The sequence below is a fragment of the Nyctibius grandis genome, chromosome 10 (assembly GCF_013368605.1).
Source record: "Nyctibius grandis isolate bNycGra1 chromosome 10, bNycGra1.pri, whole genome shotgun sequence".
Taxonomy (NCBI): Eukaryota; Metazoa; Chordata; class Aves; order Nyctibiiformes; family Nyctibiidae; genus Nyctibius; species Nyctibius grandis.
Window position 1 is genome coordinate 17687347 of NC_090667.1, and position 24923 is coordinate 17712269.

A 24923-nucleotide genomic window follows, 5' to 3' on the forward strand; every position below is an offset into this window, starting at 1 on the left:
TGATGAGCCAAAAATCATTCAGTGTTTGCCTATTAGGCAACATATAGACAGTGACATGAGGGAGGTCTGTAATTTTGAGAATCTGCATGTTAAAATGTATTGATGTTTGATGTGAACACTGCAAATATCAGATGAAGTGACTTTCCTTGACAAAATGTAGATGTCTAAATGTCCTGAAAGGGCGTTTCCACTGCCTCTGTGGTTTGGTTACCAAAAAGGTATCAGTGAGTAATTTTCTATAAATCAGAAGGTAAGTAGGAAGTTATTGCAAAGTAGAAGGTCCAACAAGAGCAATAACATGCAAATCTCAACTTGCCAATTAAAGTATGATTGCATGACTTAATGATCTGTTTGGTATTTAGGCTTCATCCACTACCATCTGCAATCCCTAATAAAGGCAATGAAAAGAACTGCAAGAACATTGTACCTATTTTTAAATTCTTTTGCTCAATAACTAAGTACAATTATTTTAATACTTAGAGCACACAAGTATATTACCTTCCTACTAACAGCTAACTGCAAATTATGGAAGGTTTTCACTTGTGCCATCTCTACTGTTCCTCATGTCTGTGTGGAGAAGGGAGATGCTTCAGCCTCATCAAATAAGCAACTGAGAATATTGAAGTTGGTTTTGTACAGTTTTCGTTGAGAAACTTTTAAGTTTCCTGAACAACTGGATTTCTGTATGTCTCATTAAATATATAGATGCTCATACAACTGCCCCAGGAAACTGCCTTGCACAGGAAAGCCATGACAAAGACCAAGACGAAGGTTTTCTAATATAATAGCTCACAACAGTTTTGAATGCAAATCAGAATATTACTGGTGCACAGAGAGCTTTTGATCTTCAGAGAAACACTCTTACAGGCTCTTCAGAGTCACACAATTTGTTTAAGCTTTGTTTTAAAGAGTTAACTTTTCATAAAGGAGACCAAAATAACAAGTTTATAGGCTGTTTTTTGCCATTGCAAATATAAAATGTCAACTCTGAAATGTCACCTACTGCATATCAAATTCTATCTTTAGTAGCTTGTCTAGTAACTGCTACACAGATTGCACATATGGTACAAAAACGTACCTTCACAATTAACTTGTTCTATGAGAGCAGAACTACGTTCCCTCTATATATCTGGGGAAAAACACCCCCACCAGTGCTTTAAAACTTACTGCTTACTCTTTCCACTTAGTATTTACAAACACATAGTATTAAACCATGTAAGACTGATAGGTTAATATGGCAGACCAGTTCAATACACAAGAAATAATGGTTTCGTGACTTCTAGTATGGGAAAGTTTTAACCACCAGCTAAGCAAGTTGTGAGGTTTACATCATTTCCTTTAGGAAAGAATTCCACGGATAACAACAAATATTTTGGCAGGGATTTGTGTATTACTGTACTTAAAGCTTCCCCTCTCCTCATTAACTATCTTCTCTTACCTCCTAGTTTCTTCTCCAAATAGTGTGTGTAGATTTCTGACGTATACAGGTTGCTCACTTTTTAAACTGATACGGCAGAACATTGACTAGATTTGCATTTAAACATTTAACCATTCACTCATTGCTACGATCAGTTTCTGTGATTAGTGAATATGACATCTGAACCCCAGGAAACTCAGACCCAGTGCCCCAATTCACAAAAAAAGTTTCTCACCTAAGCTAGAACAAGGGATTTAACTTCTTTGCACCTAAAAAGGAACTGATAATATCTTTTCTATCACATCAAAACATGAGGACAGACTATTAAAGACCCAAAAGTGGCTAAATGCAACAGCAATACAGGGCACAGGGGCATTTAGAAATGAACAAATGCAGCCGTGACTCCACATAACAAAAAACCTTACAAAACAAATTAATAAGATCAGAAAATTCTACTCAGTACACCAGGTGATTATTTTTTTGTGAGCTACATCCTGTGTTCTACAAAAGGAATGTGAAAAACAGTTTTATTTTTACATAACTGACTGAAAATAAACAGTTGACATTACCTGCATCTTCCAAAAAATACTGCACAGCCATTAGCACCTTCCCCTGAGGTTGTAGGTCAAGCTATGGAAAGAAAGATACAAACAGTGAAGTATGTGGTTGACTGAAACTCTCAGGAATTTAAAACAGCTCTTTCTAGGGAATCAAAGTATAATATTAAATAACTATTGCATTACAACGCTCTTCCATATCTTACTGCTGCAGTTGAACCAGGGGCTTTCATTCTATTGCTTTTACTAGTGTGCTGCATTGCTTTGATGTCTACCCAGAAGTTCAGCACAGTCAAAGTTCACATTGTTTTTGCATGTCCCTTTCCCGTTTCTGCAAAAAAGTTTGTTGACTTCTGTTTTTACTATTAGTAAACTCAATTTGCACAGGAATCCAGTTTTATAAGAAAAAGTGTATACAATCTTTTACATGCTTATTGAAAGTACAAGCCATGGAGATATCAAATACCATTGCCTGTAATTAGAATAACAGCGGTATCATCAAAATTTATTTTACTTTCCCCCTCAAACCATTATACATGGTTTCTGTGGCAAATCACAGACCAGCAAAACCAAAATTTTACAGACCAGCAAAAACAAATGCCTTTTAAGTCAGTAGCTGAGGTCAGTTCCTGCGCTCAGAAAGTAGCCGCTAATTCTTAAACTGCTACCTTCACAAAAGGTAAGAAGTTATTAAATATGAAAGACAAAAAAAGAAAATTACAATGACATTAGATATACCCATGAGCATATTCCCACAAATCCCATTATCCTACTGGGATAATGACTAAGTTTTCATCTTTAAGGCAATGTCTGACACTCAAAACATTTGCCCAACAAAGCTTACAGAAGGCAGAGACCTCAGTTACAGCTACCACTGACAAGCTGTCTCTCCACACACAAAAATAACCTTATAGGCTATGGTAAGCGAACGAACGTCTCTTAGCTGGGCACGATGGTCTGCCCAAGTCATGACTGAGGTGGTACAGAGGAAGCTTAACGCTGATGATGTCTATGTGGTACCTGTTCTATGGATAATAAGCAGAGGATCTCAGACCATTGAATTAGCTAAAACTGATCACTAAAACTAAAATCAATGACTGCTAGTTTTAACTACTCTTCTGAATAATTGCTTGTCTCAGAATTCAAGTTAAAGTGTGGAAAAAAAAGTGTGTGATTTCAGAATGTAACAGGTGAAAACAAACCAGTGAGATCCTACTGACCTAGCAAAACCTGTAAGCCCCTTCAATGTCAAGCACCCCTTTAAGAAAGGTTTTTTCTGAGATCTGCTTGGTGAGATAGATACACACATACTCAGAGCAAAATCCTGCCATTTACAGCAAAAATGCACTTGAGAGAAAATAGAAGTGCTTTATTAATAAGTCTTCTCAAACTAAGCTAAGCAACAACTGGATACTCCCTCCTCTTCATATCCTGCATTCAGGAAAAGCATTCATTCATATATCCAGAACAGTTCATGTATCCATCCCCTACCAAGGAAGGACCAGCATTGCCAATTGTGTGAGAAACCAGATGCTCATCAAATTGGACATAACCAGGAACTATCTGTTACTACCTGCTCATCCTCCTTTAGCCCACCCAAGGAAAAGGCCTTCTCCTGTAGGGTTCATGTTCTGGGCAAGTTCAGCAACACTCCAGTCCAGAAGGCTTTGAATACATGACTATGTGTGAGATTTTAAGGAGACCTGCTCACATTTAGCTAATATTTCCTTAGCACTAACTGTACTCCAAATACAGAGATGGGCAGTTCCTGTATTAGCAAATACATGTAGTTTCTGGGCAAGCTGTCTGGAGTACAGCTTTACATGCAACTGGATAACAGGCAAGACTATTTATAGCACCTATCCACCTAGCTAGACAACTCTCACCCGAATTACAGGATATCATGATATACCTCTCAATCTTATTTCTGCATTTGGAGAAATGTCAAATATTCAGGACACTAATTAGAGTTGCTTCAAGATTTTATAGAGTTCTCTGGGACAATAATGCCTCACCACATTCTCACAACCCTTCTTGTTGAACCAGGACCTCAGCAACTTTGGTTGAGTCTGAAAGTTGAAAAATAAGCTAGAGAATAGGATTTTATAAAGATGACATCATTAAACCCTTCATACATTAAAAATTCTTTGCAACACATCAACTAAATGAATGAAACGTGTTCGGCATTTCAGAAAACTGGGCTGAGGGTTTTGATCCTCCCTGCCTCTATCACTTTCCCCTCTTTAGATGTACAAAATAAAAATTTTATATTTTTAATTTTCTGTTTATTTGAGGTTCACAGTGCTCACTGAAATTCATTCACATACCATTATTTAAATGTTGTTGTTTGGGTTTACGTAGTTCGACAACTAATAATAACTACTGGCATTTAGACTAAATGTATCTTTCTAAATTTAAAACTACATTCAACTCTACCTTTACCTCCCCTGTTACATTTCTGAGATTGATACTCACAATTGTACTTAGGATGATACAGGAGCAAATGACACGTGGCAAGATGCCATACCCCTTGATTTCACGTACAAACAATTCTTTGGGACACAGGGGCAAGAAAAGATACCAGGGTAACAAAAATGGGGATTAAGGGATCCCCATTATAGCAGCATCAAGCTAACTAAAATTTATTGTAAAACTAAATAAATAAAATCAGAAATTCTAAGTGGAAATGCCTTGGAATAAGCTTCACCTTTCTTTTTTTCTCTGGATAAATTACAATGATCAGATTCAATTTAAACATCTTCTATTTGCTATAAAAACTGCTGGGCTATTTATAAAATAGGCACTCAATGTGATATATGCCATTATTTCAAACAGTAATGCCATGGATTTTATTGTCAGTTTCCTGAACTTCCATTGTACATTATCGGCTTCACAAATGCTCCTGAAATAATTCTTCCAAGCCCTGCCACACATGCTAAAGCGATCGAACACTGATAGTTTAAAAGGCATAAGGCATCTGTTCAGCTTGAAAGAAGCATAACCAGGTCAGCAAGTTTAAGGAATTAATCTTCCTTACCCAGAATTCTGCTTTGCCGTTGCCTTTCTTGCACCGCTCTGCCAGGACTGACACACCTACAGTCACTTCAGATAACGGCTCTTCTGCTGCTTTCATGAGAACAATCTGAATCACCCGTCCTTCGTAAATGTGGGCGTCAAAAGTCGATTTCCATTCTGGATACATGGTAGGTTTCCTCTGAACTAGAGTTTTTCCTCTCTCTGAAAGCCACAAAAAAAGTGCAGACACTCTAAAATCAAATAATGTAGACCTAGTACTTAAACTCAACAAAATAAAACAGAAGAGAGAATCCTTGTATTGGAAACAAAAGCAGACTTACTACTTCTTGTACTGTGGTTGGGGCAAAGTTTAAATATTCAGTTCAAACATTCATGACTTGGAAGGCAAAGCTCACCCTGTAAAACAGGGCATGCAAAGTCAGTGAAGGTGTCAACATGCAGCCAGAGAGACCAGGAGGGACAAATCCCCTTCTGGAATTCAGAAGCTGGTTTAGTCAGTCATGACTTGACAGGGAATATTTGCCTGGCTGCTTTCTGGTATCAATCTCTATGAAGTCTCATCTGATCATAGTGAATACCTGCTGCTATAAGATAAATTAAGATACATCTTACACTGACCTAGTTTAAATTGAAACCGGTGGCTGAGAGATTAAAAGCTCCACATTTCATTAATTTCCTTCCCAGTTATCCCAACATTCCACTTTTATTCATAAGTCACTCTCCTTGGCATTGTACTCTCTCTCTTCCACGACTGTTACTTTTTAAAGGATATTACAAGGCCTTATGTGTCCTCTCTAGCACATATAGACCTTGTGTAGTTAAAGAACAAAGAAAAGGCTGACAAGACTTCAAAAAACATCTTAATTTTTTGTAACATTCAGCCAGCCTCCCATAAGAGCGTCTCCACAGACTCCTTCCTTAGGAATTTTACAGTGCTTCACTATTCTTATTAGATGGATTTTTTTTCCTAATACACAGCTTCAGTGTCTCTTGCTAGAAGTAAGCTAATTTCTTCCTGTCCTTACCTCAGGCACAGAAAACAGATGGTGACTGCAAGATCTATAACAAGCTTTATAGCGTATTTCTAGATCTGGGTCTCTTGGTAGTCCCATCAACACATCCAGAACCATACTGCCTCCTAAGCAACGACATCCAGCTCTTCACTGTGACTCTGGCATGTGATGCCACCTCCCCAGCTTTTCTCTTGTGATTTGCTGCCAAGCCAATTATTCCCCATTTGTGCTCAGGTAGTTGAATATAATTTTGTACATTCTGCACAATTTCTGCTATTTATCAAGACCATTTGCTGCAACAAAAGTGCTTTCTAAGTGCCTCTCCAGCTCTGAATGATCCATTTTTCCCCTAAGTGTGTTATGATATCAAGGCAGTAGCAAAGCAGATTAAATAGTTGGACCCTTCCCCAAGAAGCTGCAGTGTGGTCTATCTCCTAAAATTAGCAATAGAATTTACATTCACTTCGATGAAGGAAGAATTAGATACTTCTGATTTAAAAATCTTCCTGGAAACTCAAGGCAAAGTTTGTGTTCATTCATCAATAACCTGCTTGATGCACTCCACTCAATTGTGCTGAGCTATCCAAACAAGAGTAGCAAGTAGTGACCTTGTACTTCTTTATTAGGGAATGCCTGCCAACAGCAGCATTACAAATTACAACTTTGACAAGCAGATCTAAGCCTGCTTGCCAAAGGGCATTCTGAAAAACAGCCACCTGAGGACCTCCTCCCATTTCAAAGCAAACTTGAGCATTCCTCCTGTACTCAGTCAAAAGCTTTTATCTTGAATTTGGGGAACTGCAGAAAGAAAAACTCAAATTCTTAGCAGTGCAAACCTACTTCCAGAGCCCTGTATTTGGTATTCTTAACTATGGAAGAATTTGGAAATATTATGGTGAAAATATATAGGGAAAGCTCAAACAAAACACAATTCAGAGATTATTAGGATGGACAATAAAGACGAGGGAAATTAAAAGCAGGCTGTCTGCACAGCAAGGCTTTTACACTAGCCTATTTTTTGGGTTGCTAAAGCCAGACCCCTTCATCAAAAAGGCACACCCTCGGGAGGCATCCTTGGGAACACGAGAAATTGCATTTATTGGCAGAACCTTTGACAATAATTCAGGGTTTGCAGAAGCAGCAGCAGTTTACAGAAGTGTTAGTAATACTCTTTGTAGGATTCTTAGAGGGGGAGAGAACTATTTCAGCCCATTCACAGGACTCTCCCTATTCCCATGTCCCACTTAATGTCTGCTTTGATCAGTTACTATATACATTTTTACCCTATATAAAACTGAAAGAAGTCATCTGAATTACTGGCAACAACTTCCACCCTGGCCATGCTGCTTTTATAATTAAAATCATACTAATAAAGATTTGTCATGGATCCCATTGCTTGCCTGCAAATGAGCACTTAAGTGTCAGCAAAGGCCAGCCTTTAAAGAAGAACACTGTTCTTACCCCTCCTGTATTCAGGCCTCCTTTGTTTCTCTGCTAACAGTACTGGCTTCAAAACATTTTACGTGTTTGCAAATTGGCTTAATGCCTAATCATTAGGCAAATTATTTTCTTCTTTGTATATAATAAGCTTTTCCTTGAGCATGTTTCAGCATGCAAATCCAACAAAAGTTATTCCAGATCTTGTCAAACTGATAAGGGGAACATCAGTTTCTTTTCCTGATTACCCCAATCAGTCACTGCTCCAAAGTTCACTGCACTCTTCTCCCCCATTTTTTAGTACCTCAAAGACACATGCAAGCAAAGAGAAGAAATGTTGGGACAATTCTGCACTTCAAAAGGAGACAGCAGGAAAAAAAAAAAAGTGGATTCATTTAGACCACTTCCACCTCTCCGCACATTTGGGCAGCTGCAACGCTTTCAACACCATTTCTTCAGAGGTTCTCCCAACAGGCTAGGAAACTGCTTCTTTGGAGCTTAACACATATGCTTGATGACAGCATTTTCTGGAAGGGGCACTGTGCCTTGTGTTTGAAGTCTAAATGCAGTCTTTTACCTCAGCAATAAGGGGAAAGCCAACCATGTCGTGAGGAAGAAGAAAATTCTCCCTTTCCTGAGTTCTTTGATGTTTTGTGAAGCCCTAGAGCCATAATGCAGGATTAGATGGCTGCAGTCTAACCCAGTACAGCAATTGCTGCTCATCCTGTTTGGCTACAGTGATCTATTCTAGCTAAACATCACAAAATATTGGTAAAGAAGTGGTCTTTGAGGGCCAAGGGCTTGCTGGACAGGGAGGTGCTAACAAGACCTTGGGTGCAAGTCATTCCAAGCAAGTAATTCTGACAAAATGCCCCAGTTACTACAACAACAGCAAACTATACTTCTCATTAATACCTATCCTCCAAGTTAATACAGATCATTTACAACTCTGTCCTTGAGGATGGTTCTCTCAAACCTGGTGCAGTTCAGATCCCTCTTCATGGCACTTCACTACACCACTCTCTCCCCTGCAAAGCTTCTGCAGATGGAATCTGTCACCGGTGGAACTGGAGAGAACAATGCTTTATCTAACATTTGCAAACCTTTGTCATGTAAAATTCACAACTTGCCTTAACCTATGCAAAAGTGACATTTCAGCTGCCTCACCACATATTTTGTGAATAGTTGTGTGTTGGGAGTGAAGTAGGAAACTAGAGATTTTAGACTTTACCCTACCAAGTGCTGAGCACTCTGGCCACAGTACAAGAAAGCACTAATAAAGAAGTCTTGTTTTAAGCTGGGGATAGATACAAAAGTAATTGTTATTTCTCCCATTCTGAAAGAAAAGCTCATGTTGAAGTGGTTGGCACGACAGGATTGGCAAGACTCATTACCATTCACAGACTAAGTGGGATTGCACTGCTTCTCAAAAACTTATTCATATTCAGAAAAGCGTCACCATTTGTAACCTCACCTGTAGTCAATGCTTCCTTCATCTTGATAGCACAGAAAGGCTGTAGCTGTTCCCCTTGGTTCTGCACAGGTCCCAGCTCAAATGAGTTGAAAGATATCCGTAAGAAGGGGGCCATTGCTCACAAAGATACACAACCTAAGTGGAAAGAAGTAAATTAAAACCATAGAATAAAAGACTTGTAAGAAAACGATTTGCATTTCTCAGCAGCCATCATAGCTGATATAACCCATCCTCTAAAGTTTGCAAGTCTTGAATGTGGCTTTGAGACCATGAGCCTGAAGTAAAACTAGCATGTACTATAACAAAAAATGTAACATGTACAATCAAAGACTGAATTTAGGACACCCTTTTAGCCTTTGACTTAGATCTTGCTCTATTTTTAAACACAGAGACCCTATTCATTAGCATACAAGTATATAAACATTCTTACCAAATAAATAGTTCACAGACTAATAGACAGATTGGGTTTTTTTTAAACATTTTTTACCCCACACCTGGAATGAAGAGTGGGTTGGGGAAAAAAGGGAGGAAGAAGAGTTTTGTCTGTTCCGTATGTTCCTTTCCCAGTATCTCCCACAATGCAAGGAGGGAGAACTAGGAGGAAAATTAATAATCTAAAGCTCACTTTATTTTGTTGCTCTTTAGGTAGACATTATTTTCTTTTTTAATTGCTACACAGCCTCAAAAATTCCCAGACAGAATTCTAGGCATCTCAGTAGGCAAACGATAAAAGGAACACCTTTGGTTAATTTTATTTTTAAAGATTATATAAGAAACTATTGGACATACATACAATTTCTGGACACTGCAGCAAAACCCACTACCAGATGTACAGTAAGGGTAACATGCCCTTAAGCATGATCAAGTAATTGCACTGCATATGAGCACTGGATCAACATTAACAACCTGAGTAATTGTTTCACACACATGAGTTCACACTTACTTTCTCACTTAGATAAATGCACAATTACAGAAATTTCTGAAACCTAGATGTTTCACTGGATGAGTGCGGATTTTATTTTTCATACTTAATGTGGAAAACAATGTACATTCCAAATACTACCACCAAACTGAAACAAGTATAATATCACACAACTTCTATTCAAGCATGGCTTTCAGGTGGCAGTGTACTAATCCTAGGAAGCATCACAGAGCGAATGATTCAAACTGTGAGCCTCTACACCTGCACTTACCAGGCAAAGGGAAGAGGGAGAGGTAGAAAAAACTCCAGCACTACTGCGTCACCTGGTTTAAACTGTCAGGAATTACAAGAATCCAAAACACCTATAATTGCTAAGACAGCAAACTGGTGTTTCCCTACAGTCTTCCTTCTTTCTCAAAGGCTCCTGAACTTGGAGCAGATTTCAGTTTACAATTCACAGCACCTTCAGCAGTGGAGTTAGCCCTGTAGCTTGTATGTCAATATTGTTTTGTGAAGCAAAAATTACATATTCAAAGGGTAAGAGAAAACAGTCATTGGATATCAAGGGAATGCTAGTAGGATCAGAGAATGAGGGATGCAGAAAAGGAAGGATTAGGAGAAAAGAGTTAACAAGGTAACAGGAAGAGATGAAAAAAAAATAGACTTGAGACGGGGCTGAGCTGGCCTTTTGACTGTAGGTTGTTAACCAGCTCAGTCAAGCAGCACTAGGAAGAACATTTCAAGGAATCCTGCACATGCTTGCATTTTTTTAATGTAAAGACATGATCCTGAGGAGCAATTAACATTCCTCTTGTATCTCTTCAGGCCCAGAACAGTCATTTAGATAAAAGACTGAGTCTTTCCAGCGAGGCAGCATGTAGCTCCTGACCATTATTTGCACATTACACAATCTCCCTACGCAGAGACCATTCTCAATTAAATGTAAAAACTTTCTCTAACAGTTATTGAGCTGGTTTTTATTAATGGACTGTTTCCCTACTTTCTTTTCTGTAGAGTAAAAGTTAGAAAGCAGGTTTAGGATTGCTTGACACCATTGCTTATCCCACTGAAGAACTGAAAGCCACGACTATAATTCATGTTCACGCAGACAATCATCCAGACTCACAATAAAATAGCAAACCTTCCCCGCTAATCCACTGGTTATTGCGGCTTAAAGCACCATTTGATGAGACTGGAGACTGAGATGACCTCACAAAGAAAAAAAAACTAGACAGCTTTTGTAAAAATTAACAAATACCATCTGATACTTCACTTTCACAAATGCAACGTAAACACAATGCTCATCAAGAGTTTTAATAAGGAACACATTTTAGCTGCTCAGGAGACCTTGTGCTCACTACGCTCAGAACTACACTCGAGTGACTAGCTGCATGACTTGCCAACACCAGATCACATATAGTTACTACTCCATATGGATGTATAAAGAAACCAGATTTCATAATCATCACCTCTGGGGAAACAGCTTTAAGACCCAATTAGGCCATAGGTAGAAACAAGCTGGATAGGTCAGCATGTAGCTCCCACTGCAAAGTTTATTGGACAGAATCACAGGATTGCAGGGCAACTCTGGCTGGAAGGGACAGCCCAGCTAGAAGCCACAATTTCCAGTAAGTCTGGGACTACACTAACAAAAAATTGGAAAGCACTGACAAAGCTAAACTAACAATTGCATGATTTCACTCAGACCGTCTGACTCAAGCCAATGTTAGTCCTGAAACAGAATACAAGGCTTTGATATTTACTTCTTCAACTCCAAATTAACAGATACAATAGCACACGCACAATGCATATGCACGTTGAATAATCCCACAATCTTCCTCATTTCCGATGACCACATCATTTGAAGGCCACATTTTCAGCTCTGCTTTTTGGTTTTGAATACGGTTATTTGTTTTAGCCTCATTGTACTTGGCTTCAGTGGAATCTCAGATGCTCACTCAGAAATGTGACACACAAGCAATTCAGGAGTTACGAGAAAACACCAGTAACCTGGCATTTCTGATGATGTTCAACTGCAATCAGTCCAAGGTCACTGTGAAACTACAAGATACTTTTTTGCTTTTTCCATTTAACAACTTAAAAAAAAATCTCAGCAGCTTATTTTCACATCACAAACATCCTGCCAAGTTTCTCTATCCTTATACATTATGCTTTTTTCACAAAAGTAGAGATTTTAAGTGGCTTCATGCAAAATCTCACTATACGTGATAGACTATACTGCGACACAGGGAGGTTAAGTGAGAAAGGAGGGTTTGGATTTGCTCCTCAAGTACATTTTCCAATCCTTGTCTATGCTAAGATACTGCAGTGAGATAGCTGACAACTATCAGCTGTACTGCTGTAAACAAAAACATACCCCACTAAAACTGTTTTTGGCAGTGAAACTGAGTGAGATTCATTTTAATTCAACAAAGTTTCTCCAGATCCCTACTGAATACACGAATCCAAAGTTTTGTCACATTTGACAGCAAAAACATCGAAAGCAATACATATGTTTTGCTTGTTGCATTTCAGACAAGAGTCCCTCTCTAGTCTCTATGACTGTTTCAGAAGTGACAGAACAAGCACTGACTCTAGTTTTAAGAGCTGTATCTGTCAAGAACTGAAACTGCTATAAAACACCAGCTATGAATTGAGGGAGATTTTACAATCTACTCATACAATCTGTGTTGCTGCTATGAAGTATTAAAGCCAAACTGTTTTCCCTAAAGGGTGTGATTTTATCCAAACCAAATGGTGGAAAAACTGATGTGTGAACTCCAAAAATACTGCAAGTCTAAATTACAGGTTCAATATCTCAAACAGTTTCAAATTCATGTGCAATCTGAAAAAAAGCTAGGGGAAAAATCTTCTAGTAACATTGTTCTATATGAAGTACATGGTGACGGCCACGCTGATTCAGAGTACACAATCAGATGCTGCCCAGCACAACATTCACAATCATAGAATTGGTTTGGTTGGAAAAGACCTTTAATATCATCAAGTCCAGCTGTTAACCCAGCACTGCCAAGCCCACCACTAAACCATGTCCCTGAGCACCACATCTACACATCTTTTCAATATCCCAAGGGATGGTGACTCCATCACTTCCCTGGGCAGCCTGTTCCAGTGCTTGACAACCCTTTACGTGAAGGAATTTTTCTCAATATCCAATCTAAACCTCCCCTGGCGCAACTTGAGGCCAATTCCTCTCATCCTATTATTTGTTACTCAGGAGAAGAGACCAACACCCGCCTCCCTACAACCTCCTTTCAGGTAGTTGTAGAGAGCAATAAGGTCTCCCCTCAGCCTCCTTTTCTCCAGACTAAACAACCCCAGTTCCCTCAGCTGCTCCTCATAAGACTTGTGCTCTAGACCCTTCACCAGCTTTGTTGCCCTTCTCTGGACTCTCTCCAGCACCTCAATGTCTTTCGTGTAGTGAGGGACCCAAAACTGAACACAGGATTCGAGATGCGGCCTCACCAGTGCTGAGTACAGAGGGATGATCACTGCCCTAGTCCTGCTGGCCATACTGTTTCTGATACAAGCCAGGATGCTGTTGGCCTTCTTGGCCACCTGGGCACACTGCTGGTTCATATTCAGCCAGCTACCGACCAACACCCCCAGGTCCTTTTCTGCCGGGCAGCTTTCCAGCCACTCTTCCCCAAGCTTGTAGTGGTGCATGGGGTTGTTGTGCCCCAAGCGCAGTACCCAGTACTGAGCCTTGTTAAACCTCATACAATTGGCCTCGGCCCATCGATCCAGCCTGTCCAGATCCCCCCGCAGAGCCTTCCTACCCTCCAGATCAACACTCTTGCCCAACTTGGGGTCATCTGCAAACTTACCAAGGGTGCACTCGATCCCCTTGCCCAGGTCATTGATAAAGATATTAAAGAGAACTGGCCCCAGTACTGAGCCCTGGGGAATACCACTTGTGACCGGCCACCAACTGGATTTAACTCCATTCACCACAACTCTTTGGGCCCAACCAGCCAGCCAGCTTTTTACTCAGTGAAGAGTATGCCCATCCAAGTCATAGGCAGCCGGTTCATTTTGCCAAGGATCCCTGATCTGCCCTGCTGCAAGCTAAAACCACGTTCTGCACTATCTGGGATAGATTCTGCAAAATCCACAGTAATTTCCATGAAGCTTTAAAATTGAGGGCTTTTGACTATTTAATATGGAAAGAAAATCAACCATGTTACTATCAACTATAATATGCACGGAATGAGATGGGGAAAAAATTTAAAAAATCTTCACATTATCAATGTCAACGTCAGCTGGATGAACAAATATTCAGTTTTCACATCAATTTGTTTGTAACATACAGTTTTAGTGAAATCTTCAAAATAAATTAAAATCTTAAAAATTCCAAGGAGAATTTTCACAAGATTTGCTAGCACAAAATTCACGTTAGATTAAAAATCTCTCCACACAGACTCAAGGGACAAAGGGTAAATTCTGTAGTTCCTCCCCTTCCAACAGCACACAGCAGCTATCAGGGACTCATGCTACAACTGAAGGCATTACTTGTCAGGGTTCCTTTGTTGCTGTAACTCTATCTCGTTATAAACAGTGAGGGCAAGCCACCTCTAACACAATCCAGAAACAAAGACGCGGCTGTGACTTTTACACAAAGCAGGAAGTAACATCAAAGCAGTGGATCATCTGGAGGAAATGCTGACACAGGCCAACAACAGAGCACTGAAGAGACTAAAAAACTAATGGGCCCAAACAGAGCACAGACTGTTCCATCACTGACAGAGGACTATATATCCAAGAGAAATACAAATGAGAAAACTCCCCTGCTGATTTAAGCCTCTGATTTCCATGTAGTCGTCTGTAAAACATTTTGCAAACTGATGTAAACTGCACATGCAGGTCATGGCTTTTCCATGCCGTCTCACAGAAATGCTCTGGATGGCATGAAATGACTTCTTTCTGCTAGCTCCTTGCTGAGGCTGCTTCCAAGGACACACATATGCTTTGAGGAACACAAACACTGGTATGCAGCACCACACATACCTGACCAATTGGTGTTCTTCCCTCAAAAGATGCAGCAGTAACTTTTTTAAGATGAAAAAATATAGATTATTTCCAACTTGCAGGTATCTTTTTTTACACAGGGGTTTCCCGTCCTCCATTCTGGCAATCGACAAGACGTTCAAGAAAGATAGCAACAAACTATTGCCCAACTTACTGCCCCCACATCGCTTTCAAAAACATGAACAAGGACCTCCTTCCTCTGTGTAAGGCCTACAAAGGTGATTATGCTACTTTCATGGTGATAATACAAGAAAGCCTGCAAGCAGAGATGCTGGAAGCGTGATTAGCATCCTTTACCTGTGCACACTGTTAATGTGCACATTATAGTTTTTTTGTTCCCAGGTATGCTGCTTTATGCTTACATTACAGAAAAACTCACACGAAGCAGACGGGTTGGCTATCCTTCTTGAAGGACTCCCTTCACAGGTATTCTTTCAGCTGATGATCAAAATAATACCATCTGCAAGAGAGAAGAAACAATACCTATGCTGTAGGACATTTCACTGAACCAAAAGTGATGCTAACCACTGTCTACATTGCACACCTACAATTAATCTACAGAGAATTTTAGCAGGTTCTGTTGCAAGCCATGGCCTCTATTTGATACTCTGTGGGAAGAAGTCAGTCTAAAAATGAAGTCAGTTTAAAAGAGGCTTGTTTTATATTTGCTGGTATCGGTGTTATGGCAAAACCCACTATCTGTAGGTGCTGCTTTGAAGGCTTAAAATCCATGGAGGGTTTGAAAAAGTGGCCTCCAAAAAACAGGGCTAAACTCACATGTTGCATGTAGGTCCCTGCAGGAAAAGGAGAATTCTCCAAAAGCAGTGCCCCTGCATCAGCATCACTCTTGCTTTTATTTAGGTTTAGCCATTAAGGTGCAACTGTCTCCTCCAGTTACTAATTTGATTCATCTGTCTATGGAACCCAAGAATGGTAATTAGAAACATGAAGCTTCTCAGCAACTATTTTGATAAACTATCTTATGGAGAAGATTTTACAAACAAAATAAAAAGAAACCTTAAAATAAGAACTGTGGGACTATACACTCATGAACGCAAAATACAACCATTAGGTAATATTTAACAAAATGCAGTTATCTTCGGGAAGTCAAGCATGAAAAGAGCATCTTTAAAACAGCCCAACAGCCCAAACACCTACAATTTCTGCAGTAATGTTTCTAAACCAGTGTATCTTCACAAAATGTTTTATATAATTACACAATAGGACTATGAAAAGTGAGAAAAGACAAGAAATTTAACACCACAATTCAATTTCCTTGCTATTAAATTTATTGCCAAATGAATTTTTTTCTGGTTCATAATTTCAAAATGACAAATCTGTACACTAAATTCTAGTGTAAATGCTGTAAGTTTGGCGGTTTGCTTTGGGTTTTTTTTTTAATAGTACATGTAGATTTGTTCACAGAGTCCTACAGACTAGCTTGGAAAAAATGTAGTTACCATTTCCTCCTCTCCCTCCTGCCCCCGTATTTTCTTTCAGATACTTCTGCTTTTGTTGGGTTACAACAAGGCTAGAAACAGAAAAAATGACACAAAAATCTGTCACTGTTTGTGTTGCAATAGTCTGGAGAAAATCCATCTAGATAAGTCATGTAGCAAGAGATGTTCCTTGGTTTCATCCCACTTGGCCAGAAGCACAGATAATTCTGAGTTTCCACACATTTTTTGCATGCTCAGCAGTCCCAAAACTGCCTGAAATTTATGGCTGCCATACAAATTGTTGATATCTCCCCAACACTCTCAAGGCCAAAAAAAATTACTGATGCTTTCCCTACCGTTACTATGAGAAACTTTTTAAATCATGAGCACCAGAAACCTTTTTCTGAGCAGGCCAACTCTTTCAATCTTGGCAGTGCAAACTCCTGAGAAGCTTGAGGGAAATGCAGATAGCAGGCAAGCAAGAACTAAAGCAGACCTGATTTTATGCGTTTCTTCAGAAGACATGCAGCCCAATTTATCTGAGCATATGATTACATATGATTAGCTCAGTAACAACAGCTGACTGTTCTTAAAGCGGTTTCAAGTGCGTTGAGTAAGACAGATCTGGGTTTTACACTAAAAGATCAGCAAGTTGAGGAAATTTTGGACTCTGAAATAGACAGCAGGACAGGCGGTTACATAGCACATGCTGCAAGATAAAAAAAGGATTTTACACTGAATGTCCTTTTTTGGAAAGGGAAAAAGAACATTTGGAACAACAAAGTTGGCTTTTTCAATATTCCACAACTACTACTTGGGAGGGAGAGGGGGGAAGTACCATCAGCTGCTTTTTCTTTAGAAGTACATAAGAAATAGCCATTTAAATACTTTTTTTTCTTCTAAAAAAAACGCTCCTGTTCTTCTTCCTCTTTGAACACACAGGACTAAACAGTAGACGAAAGCACTGTAGGCACGCTGTTTTTCACCATTACCAAAATAAAGTTTGAAACAAAAGTGAAAATGAATCCTCTTCATTAACTTCAAACCCAAACATCAGACATTAAAAACATGCAAGAGGAGAAACACTGCCTGAAGCCCAAAGACTTTGTTCATTATTTCTGATAGTGAAAGGTGATATTGTTTGATAAGTAGCAACTGCACCAACATGGAAGGGTTAACACAACGAGGCTGGCTAGGTGAAGCTCTAGGTGTGTGAACAATTCACTAATATCAAATCACATTACAAAATGGGAGCATGTCCAAAACATCAGATAGCAGGCAAACCATGTTTTCTCTCTATGCATGAATGATTTAAGACTAATTAGGAAACTACTTTTTTTTTTTTTTTGACATGGGGAGTCAGTAGAGGGGTTTTTTTCCCCTGCGATTAAGTAAGACAATCTCTTCCATGTGAGAGGGAAAAACCTACTGGTGAAAGGGATGAAGCTACACGTCTTCTTCCTGCAGTAATACACCCTGGAGCCAAGCTATACACCACTCAGACAGGGCTCTACGTCACTAAACAGAGCCCTGGATGCGTTCTGCGAGTCTGAGCCCATGACTAGCTCTCTGCTCCCACTTCCTCAACAATCTTCAAGGAATTTGCCAGTATTTAGTCAGCACGACTAAACTGCAAAACTGTATATCAAGTTTATCATGTGAATACAAGTTCTCCAAATGAAGCATGCCGTTCTGCAAGAGAGGTCACAGACATTTTTGTAACACCCAGTACACTGGGAAAGCTGAGCTACTCATACAGCTTTCAGAAGTACCAAACCAAAGCAAAATAGCCAAAGAAAATCCAGCATTTTGTACAGTATCTGTAGGTATCACCACAATAAAGTGGGCACGGATCCACATTCAGGCATACTCCGTTAGCATCCTTTACACACCAAGCCCATCCTTCAGTGCCATCCTCACTCTTGTTGAGTATTTTGAACTAGGATTCAGTACAACATTCGAGATTTTATTTTTGATCTATAATTACGCACACAAAGCTTATTTTCTGCACAATTATAAGTTTCCTGGAAATTCAGATACATTTCCCAGAAAGAATAACACAAAATGTCAACAACATATTTTCAAACCAAACAGAAAACAACATGAAAACAACATGACAACACTTCAGCTAAAATTTTACAACCCAATATACACCACCTTTCTCTTCAAAACACAGAAGATTTTTTGGTTTGTTTTTTTTTTTTTTTAACTTTCTACTGAAAAGGAAAAGCTCTTTCCCCTTAAGACTGAAACACCCAAATACTGTAAAGACAGTATGTCAATTACAGTTTAAGAAAAAAAAGAAATGGGAAATCTGTCTTATTTCAAATGTAATGGGTTAACGTCTCTATATGAACAATGAAGAGTCAAAAAATGGAAATAGAGAAACCGGTATTCAACAGAAATACAAAAATGCCTTCTAAAACATTCCAGTTAGAGAACAATTTTGCTTTGCACTTTTGAAAACATCAGCAGATTATGCAGTCTAAGTGCCTCTTGAAGAGTAGAAGCCTCCAAGCCAGAAATTTATACTACCGCCAGCACTATGACCTAATCCTCCAAGTATCTGGAAAGCTAGAATATTTATCAGCCGAGAGAACTGTATCATCATTCATGCTCGAAATCTGCTGCCCAGATAACCTTGTCAGAGGAAACACAATTCAGTTCATGGATGCATGATTTTGATCAAGACTTTTAAAGTAAAAAGACACAAGATTTGTAAAGCAAAAATTTTGCTCATTAACTGTGTACTGAGCTGTAGGAATAGATCCAGTTCTCCGTCCTGACTGCATCTTGGCATTACTGGGATTGTTTTGTTTGTCTTTTTGAGGAGCCATCTTTTCCCTGAGGGGCACAAACATACTTAGTCACTTCAACCAGACATTAGACAGCAAGATGGTCCGAATCTGCCTTGCTGAGCACGATGCTCCTCCTCCTTGCTACTTCCTGGTACATAAAGGCTGCTCAGGGTAGGTAGAAATCATAATTTTATCCTGATTTTTTTTTAATTTCATAGAATGTGAAGGCCAAAAACCACAAAAGAAATATAAATAACCAATAAAAGTCAACTTAATCAAGACTTTTTCTATGGTTAATAACTGAAAATAAACAGTGAAGCCATACATGGATACCTGCATCACTACCTGTGAAAGCATCTCTCACACAACAAAGAGATGAAATAAGCACAACTGAGTGACACTGAGGGATGTATAGGATGATGCTAAATAATGAATGGCCACAGGGATCAATAAGGAGAACTTGGAAAGAAGCAAATGTAACTGAAATTTATTTTTAATTAAAAGCATTTACTCCTGTTGTAATTTCAAAGTTCAGGCTTAGATTTCCAAAAACAGATAAGAAAATGTAACCACAAGTCATTTTTAACTGTCCCCTCCCCTCTGAATCACTTTCTAGAGGAATTGAACATTTAAAGCTCTACAGTAGACCTGGCATTCCCAAAAATATAGAAAAAACAGATACAGCTCATTAACACCAAGTTGAATTAAAACATAAAGGGATCTTAAGTGAGATTTGGGTTATTTAAAGGTAGCACCAAGTTTACAGTACAAGTTGTAATACAAATTCAGGGTGAGATGTACTACTTAATACCATTTTTAATTCCTTCCTTTTTAATCCTCCAGCTAAGAAGTTAACAGCAAACCTTCATTTTTTTTACCTTTCCCTGAATTTTGTGGTTTAAACATATCAGCTCCACACTCTGTGATGACACAACTGCCATCTTTATCTAATCACTATGATGCGTCTCTGCTAATAGCCATATTAAGTGATTTTTCCACTAAATGAATAAAAACGTATCATTTTAGTATCCTTAGTGGGAAGAAAACCTTTAAGCATTGACATGTCTGGGACGCAACACTGTAAACAAGAAAGAATAAGCTAAACAAAATCCCTGGAGCTTTAGATGAGCCAGAATGTTGTTTGTAGAGATAACCATGGCAGGACATGCTCAACTATTTTGAGTTTTGAGAGAGTAACAAGTCTTGTGGATTGGGTGCTGTCAAGAACACCCTCTGGCCACCTTCCAGAAATGCTATTCCTACTACTTGAAAGACCCAAATATCTGGAGGATGAGTGCAGATCAAATTATTAGATATGTATTGTCTGTCATGGCTTTTTCCAGCTTGCACTCCAGTGCTCATCCTACTGAAAACTGAAGAATCATTTAAAAACGAGATGTTTGGTTTGCATATGCAAAACACTACACACACAGAGAAATATAAAACGTATACCCAAGAACTTCACTTAACAACACTGCAAGTCAGCATCTGTTTTGTTACTTTATTGGGTCATTGCACTAATTAACATAATGATAGACAAGATACAAACTTCATGACTTGCCTATAAAAATACTTTGAGGAAGAAGACATATGCAACTGACTTGCAGGAGTACCTATAGATTACCCAAAAAAGTAACTGAACACAAACTCTTTGACTACAACTGTGCTCCAGTGTCCCTGTTAGCCCACAGAAGCAATGGAGTATTCAATGATTTTCCTACAGACAAGCTTTCCTGGCTAATTATGGCCTATCATTCCCTCCATCACTAAACGGATAAATGAGTTAAAAGTCTTGGTTACTTTCCCTGCACCTTCCAATTATTTCTGTCTTTTTGCTGTACATGTTCTTTTGCCATAAAAGTGCTTCTTTATGATAATTTTTGTAGCAATCCTTTGATAGAAAAATCACAAACTGCTATCACTACAGGAGGTATCCTGTACCATGTCATGGTGGGGAAGCGTACCATTAGGACATGTCATTTCTGTTAGATCATTGAGTTAAAAGGGATGGCGTATGGCTGCTACTGGCACAGAAGAACTCACAAGGAACACCAAACAGCTGTAAACCACAACGCCCCTAAGGCAATAGCATACATGGTGCATACAATGCTCTTCCCAGTCTTTACAGGGCAATCGTACTTCTAAAAGGGACGGGCAGATAACGGACAGTGAGTGAGTGAAGCACACAGGAACCACAATGCTCCGAGTAGTTCCAAATGCAAATGTTCCCACTTGCAGTTAGAGAAGATCTCTTTCTTAACTATCAGCATGGAAAGACTGCATGTCCCCAGGCAGTCGAGTGGGAAATTATCTTTCCACATGGTGTAATTTGTTTGAGTAGATCTACCCTTAATGGTCTGCCCAGTCCTGCCTCCACATCTTTCCTCCGTGTATTAGCTCTGTTCACACTGCCTTGATTCTTTCCCTCCTTGAATGCCAAGCAGCTCGTTCATACTGTTTACTATGCAGTTGCTTAATGACAGCTTACTTAATTACACTAGAGTTTTGCGTTATCTGAAATGCCTTTCATTTCCACACAGCAGTGGCCATATCCTCTGTCTCGCACATCAACACGGCTCAAATGAGCGAGCAGTGGGTGCTGGCAAGGAGCTCTCCTGTTATTTACAACAAGCCACTTCCCCAGCACAAGTTAGCCCAAAGGACTCCTTTCTGCCTTACGGTTTACAGCACTCAGCACTCCGCAGGCCACAGGATGCTGGCTTTTCCCCACAGGTCTGGATATTTGCTTCCACTACAGCACTTTAAGTACATAAATCCCATTCTAATACTGCTTTTTCCACGTTAGTAATTACTGCCGAACCCACAGACATGGTATGTGACCAGGGCTGAGAGGCAATTCACACAACTAAAAAGAGGTAAGTAGATGCCTGTAACCCACTTCTTATGAAAAGTTAGTCCACATCATGGATAATTTGAGAGTCCCCTGTACTGAGTAAACAAAAGTTAAATCAACTTTGGGCCAATGAATTTCAACTCTTGTGGGAAAGAGCTGCGGACAGCTCCATTTCCAGCCTTGAATAGACAACCCCATTCTGCCTCTGTGGGACTATTGAAAAAAAAATACATATACTTACTCAGACTTGAAACATAGCTATATTGAAAAAGGTATTTGCTTGTATTCTGAAAAGCCTTAATGATAAAGTACTTTTGTAAATATAATTTTTGTGCTCCTGTGATGTATCTCCTTGTCCAAGATGCAGTTTTCCAATTCAAGCATTAGGGTCTTCTTAACTGTTCTAAAACTAAATCCATCTCTAAACATAAAGCTATGGAACCTATTTCTGACAGAAAATGTCAGAATTTTAAAAAACAGCACTTAAAATTCATCTGAGGAAATGTGAAGGGAGAAAAGAACCTCACATGATTCTCTTGCAGCTGGTCAGTGCCCTCTGCTCACCCAAGGTGTGTACTGAGAAACACTGGTTATTGGTAAGATACACAAATATATATCATACACACAAAGATCAGATATCCTGAGGAAGAAGAATAATTTTCATAATTATCTCCCCATTGCATAAAGCAATCATGATATTCAACATATATTCACTGAATATATTAAAAATTTGATATAAACTCGACTACCAAACATATACAAATACATATAACAGCTCCCTGGACAAAAGGCAAAACTGAACTTCCATATCTACTTGTGTAAGTGAAACTGAGGAAACTGTCTCCAGCATTACTGATGGAAGTACTGTATGTCATGCAGTATTTGCTTGGTGGTTTTCTAGCAATATTTCCTTCATTTTGTTAGGATTATGGATTATAGTCAGGTATAAAAAAAATTGCATGTAGTAACAACTTACACATCTCAAGCAAACAATACAGACTTTTCAAGCTGCTTTCATTTCCTTTTCCAGAGGAGCAGCAAGAAAAGAAAATGGAGAATAAATCCTGTGTTGCTGACTTCAGACATTATCCACAACAACTATGCAGAAACCTCTAGAACAGCAACGCCTGCATCTCCCTACCATTCTTTATAGGACAAAAAGGTACTTAGAAAATAAAACAAGTGCTTCTCAAATAAGAAATAGGAAAAAATGGTGAATATAAATTCTTTCCTGTCATTGCAAATAATCTTAACACATTTTTCTAGCAATAGCATTCATTTACAATGGAAGACAGACAGATATAGGACACCCAACTAGCATAAGCAAATAAAGAGAAATTGAAAATAGTTCCTTTTAAAAAATGGTGCTAATCATATCCTTATCCACCCACATTAATGCACTGCATTAATCACGCAGCAAATGCATTGCATTAATCACACAGCAACCTGTATTTGTATATTGACCTTTCTCAAAATGCTTACAAGAGTTCAAACCCCCAGTTATTCCAGACTTTGTTAAAATTTCCCAAGGCTGTTACCTCTGAAAGACTCAGATACAAGAAGTAACAAACACCCGAAGTATTTAGTACTGTTACAGAGCAACGATGCATAATGTAGGTACTGCCCAAGTAACAGATTCTTTACTCACCTTGAAAGTAGATGTGAGCAGTTCTAGAATTTTACTTTGAGTCTTTGAACAAAAAATGGAAGTAGCAGCATTTTAAGCATTAATCTGTACAGTTGCACAATACAAAAGCTGTTTAGGAGACTCGATCAGTACTTGGGTAGAGTTGTTTCCACAGTCACTGTTTATAACTTCCAACACCATGTTGAAATTTAGGACAAGTAAGTACAATAAACTCTGCCTACAGAAGAGAAAACACTGTTCAGTTTGGTTTTTCTTGTCAGTAAATATTTTTGGGCTCTTGCTTAATTCAAAGTAAACCTTCAGTATGCTATACAATGGAAACATTATTTCTGCTCTCCAAACTGGAAATGGTGAGGTTCTCTAAGGAATTTGCAGTAGCAAGTTTAAAAGATACAGTTAAAATTCTTCTAGTGAAATTACAAGAAATGGTTATTCCAGGCTTCTGCAGACTCAGAGCTCAGCTGAACACAGTATTACATTTATGATCTGGGCATGAGTGAGTCAAAAGAACAAGGTTCAGGCTTGTGATCCATTTACGGCTGACCTCCATGCCTCCATTCCCATTTATGATCTCAATCTACCTACTAGATAATGAAGCTGACCAAATGGATAGAGAACGGCTGGTCTATTAGTAGCAAGATGTTATCATATCTAAGGGTTATACTCCAAAGTCTTAAAAGTCAGAATTTTACTATTTCTTTGAAAAACAATCACCAGGAAGAGTCACTATTGTACTTCAAGCAAGGTGTCAGGATGGCCAGTTACAGGTTCCTAACAGCAATTCCACCCGCTTTTGAGGCAATGCGTTACTGAACGTATATTCAGAATTTTCCATCCTGTCTCCTACAGGATGAGGAATCAACAGTCTTTCTGTAATTTCGGGAAGATGCATTACGCATCCAGGTTAATTAATTTGCTTCCATGATCAGATAGGGAAAAAGAGTATTAGGATTCCTCCTCGATATGAGTCATTCTTGTGGAAACTCCCAGCTTCCTCACTTACTCATAAACCAAGGACCAAGAGTGCTGAGTAAGTATATAACTCAGAATTGCAGGGACAGGTAATCTGCACTACAAATATTTATTAAAAGTTCCAAGGTCCTCTTCTCAAAGCCCTTTTTCAGATCTGAAACAAAATTAGCAAGCTTAATTTCCAAGAGGCATCTCAAGCAGTTTGTAGACTTACACAGATTTATAAAATAATAAGCAAGAATAACAGACATGTTTTTTCAAAAGCTGTTCCTTTCAAGGGCCCTGCAATAAGTTTGTTTCAATGGCTTGA

General features: G+C 38.9%; 1 protein-coding gene across 2 annotated transcripts in view; it reads right to left on the reverse strand.

Moving 5' to 3' along the window:
• Positions 1-24923, reverse strand: part of PRKCD (protein kinase C delta) — a 69051-nt gene that overhangs the window by 21480 nt on the left and 22648 nt on the right. The window contains exons 2-5 of one of the 2 annotated variants that reach the window (XM_068408574.1): positions 15282-15362; positions 8935-9069; positions 5012-5211; positions 1987-2047 (exon numbers count right to left, since the gene is read on the reverse strand). In XM_068408574.1, coding sequence (XP_068264675.1) covers positions 1987-2047; positions 5012-5211; positions 8935-9049 — 376 coding nt within the window. In that variant the 5' untranslated portion in view covers positions 9050-9069; positions 15282-15362. The remainder of the gene's footprint in view (positions 1-1986; positions 2048-5011; positions 5212-8934; positions 9070-15281; positions 15363-24923) is intronic. The other variant, XM_068408575.1, reaches the window with a different exon arrangement.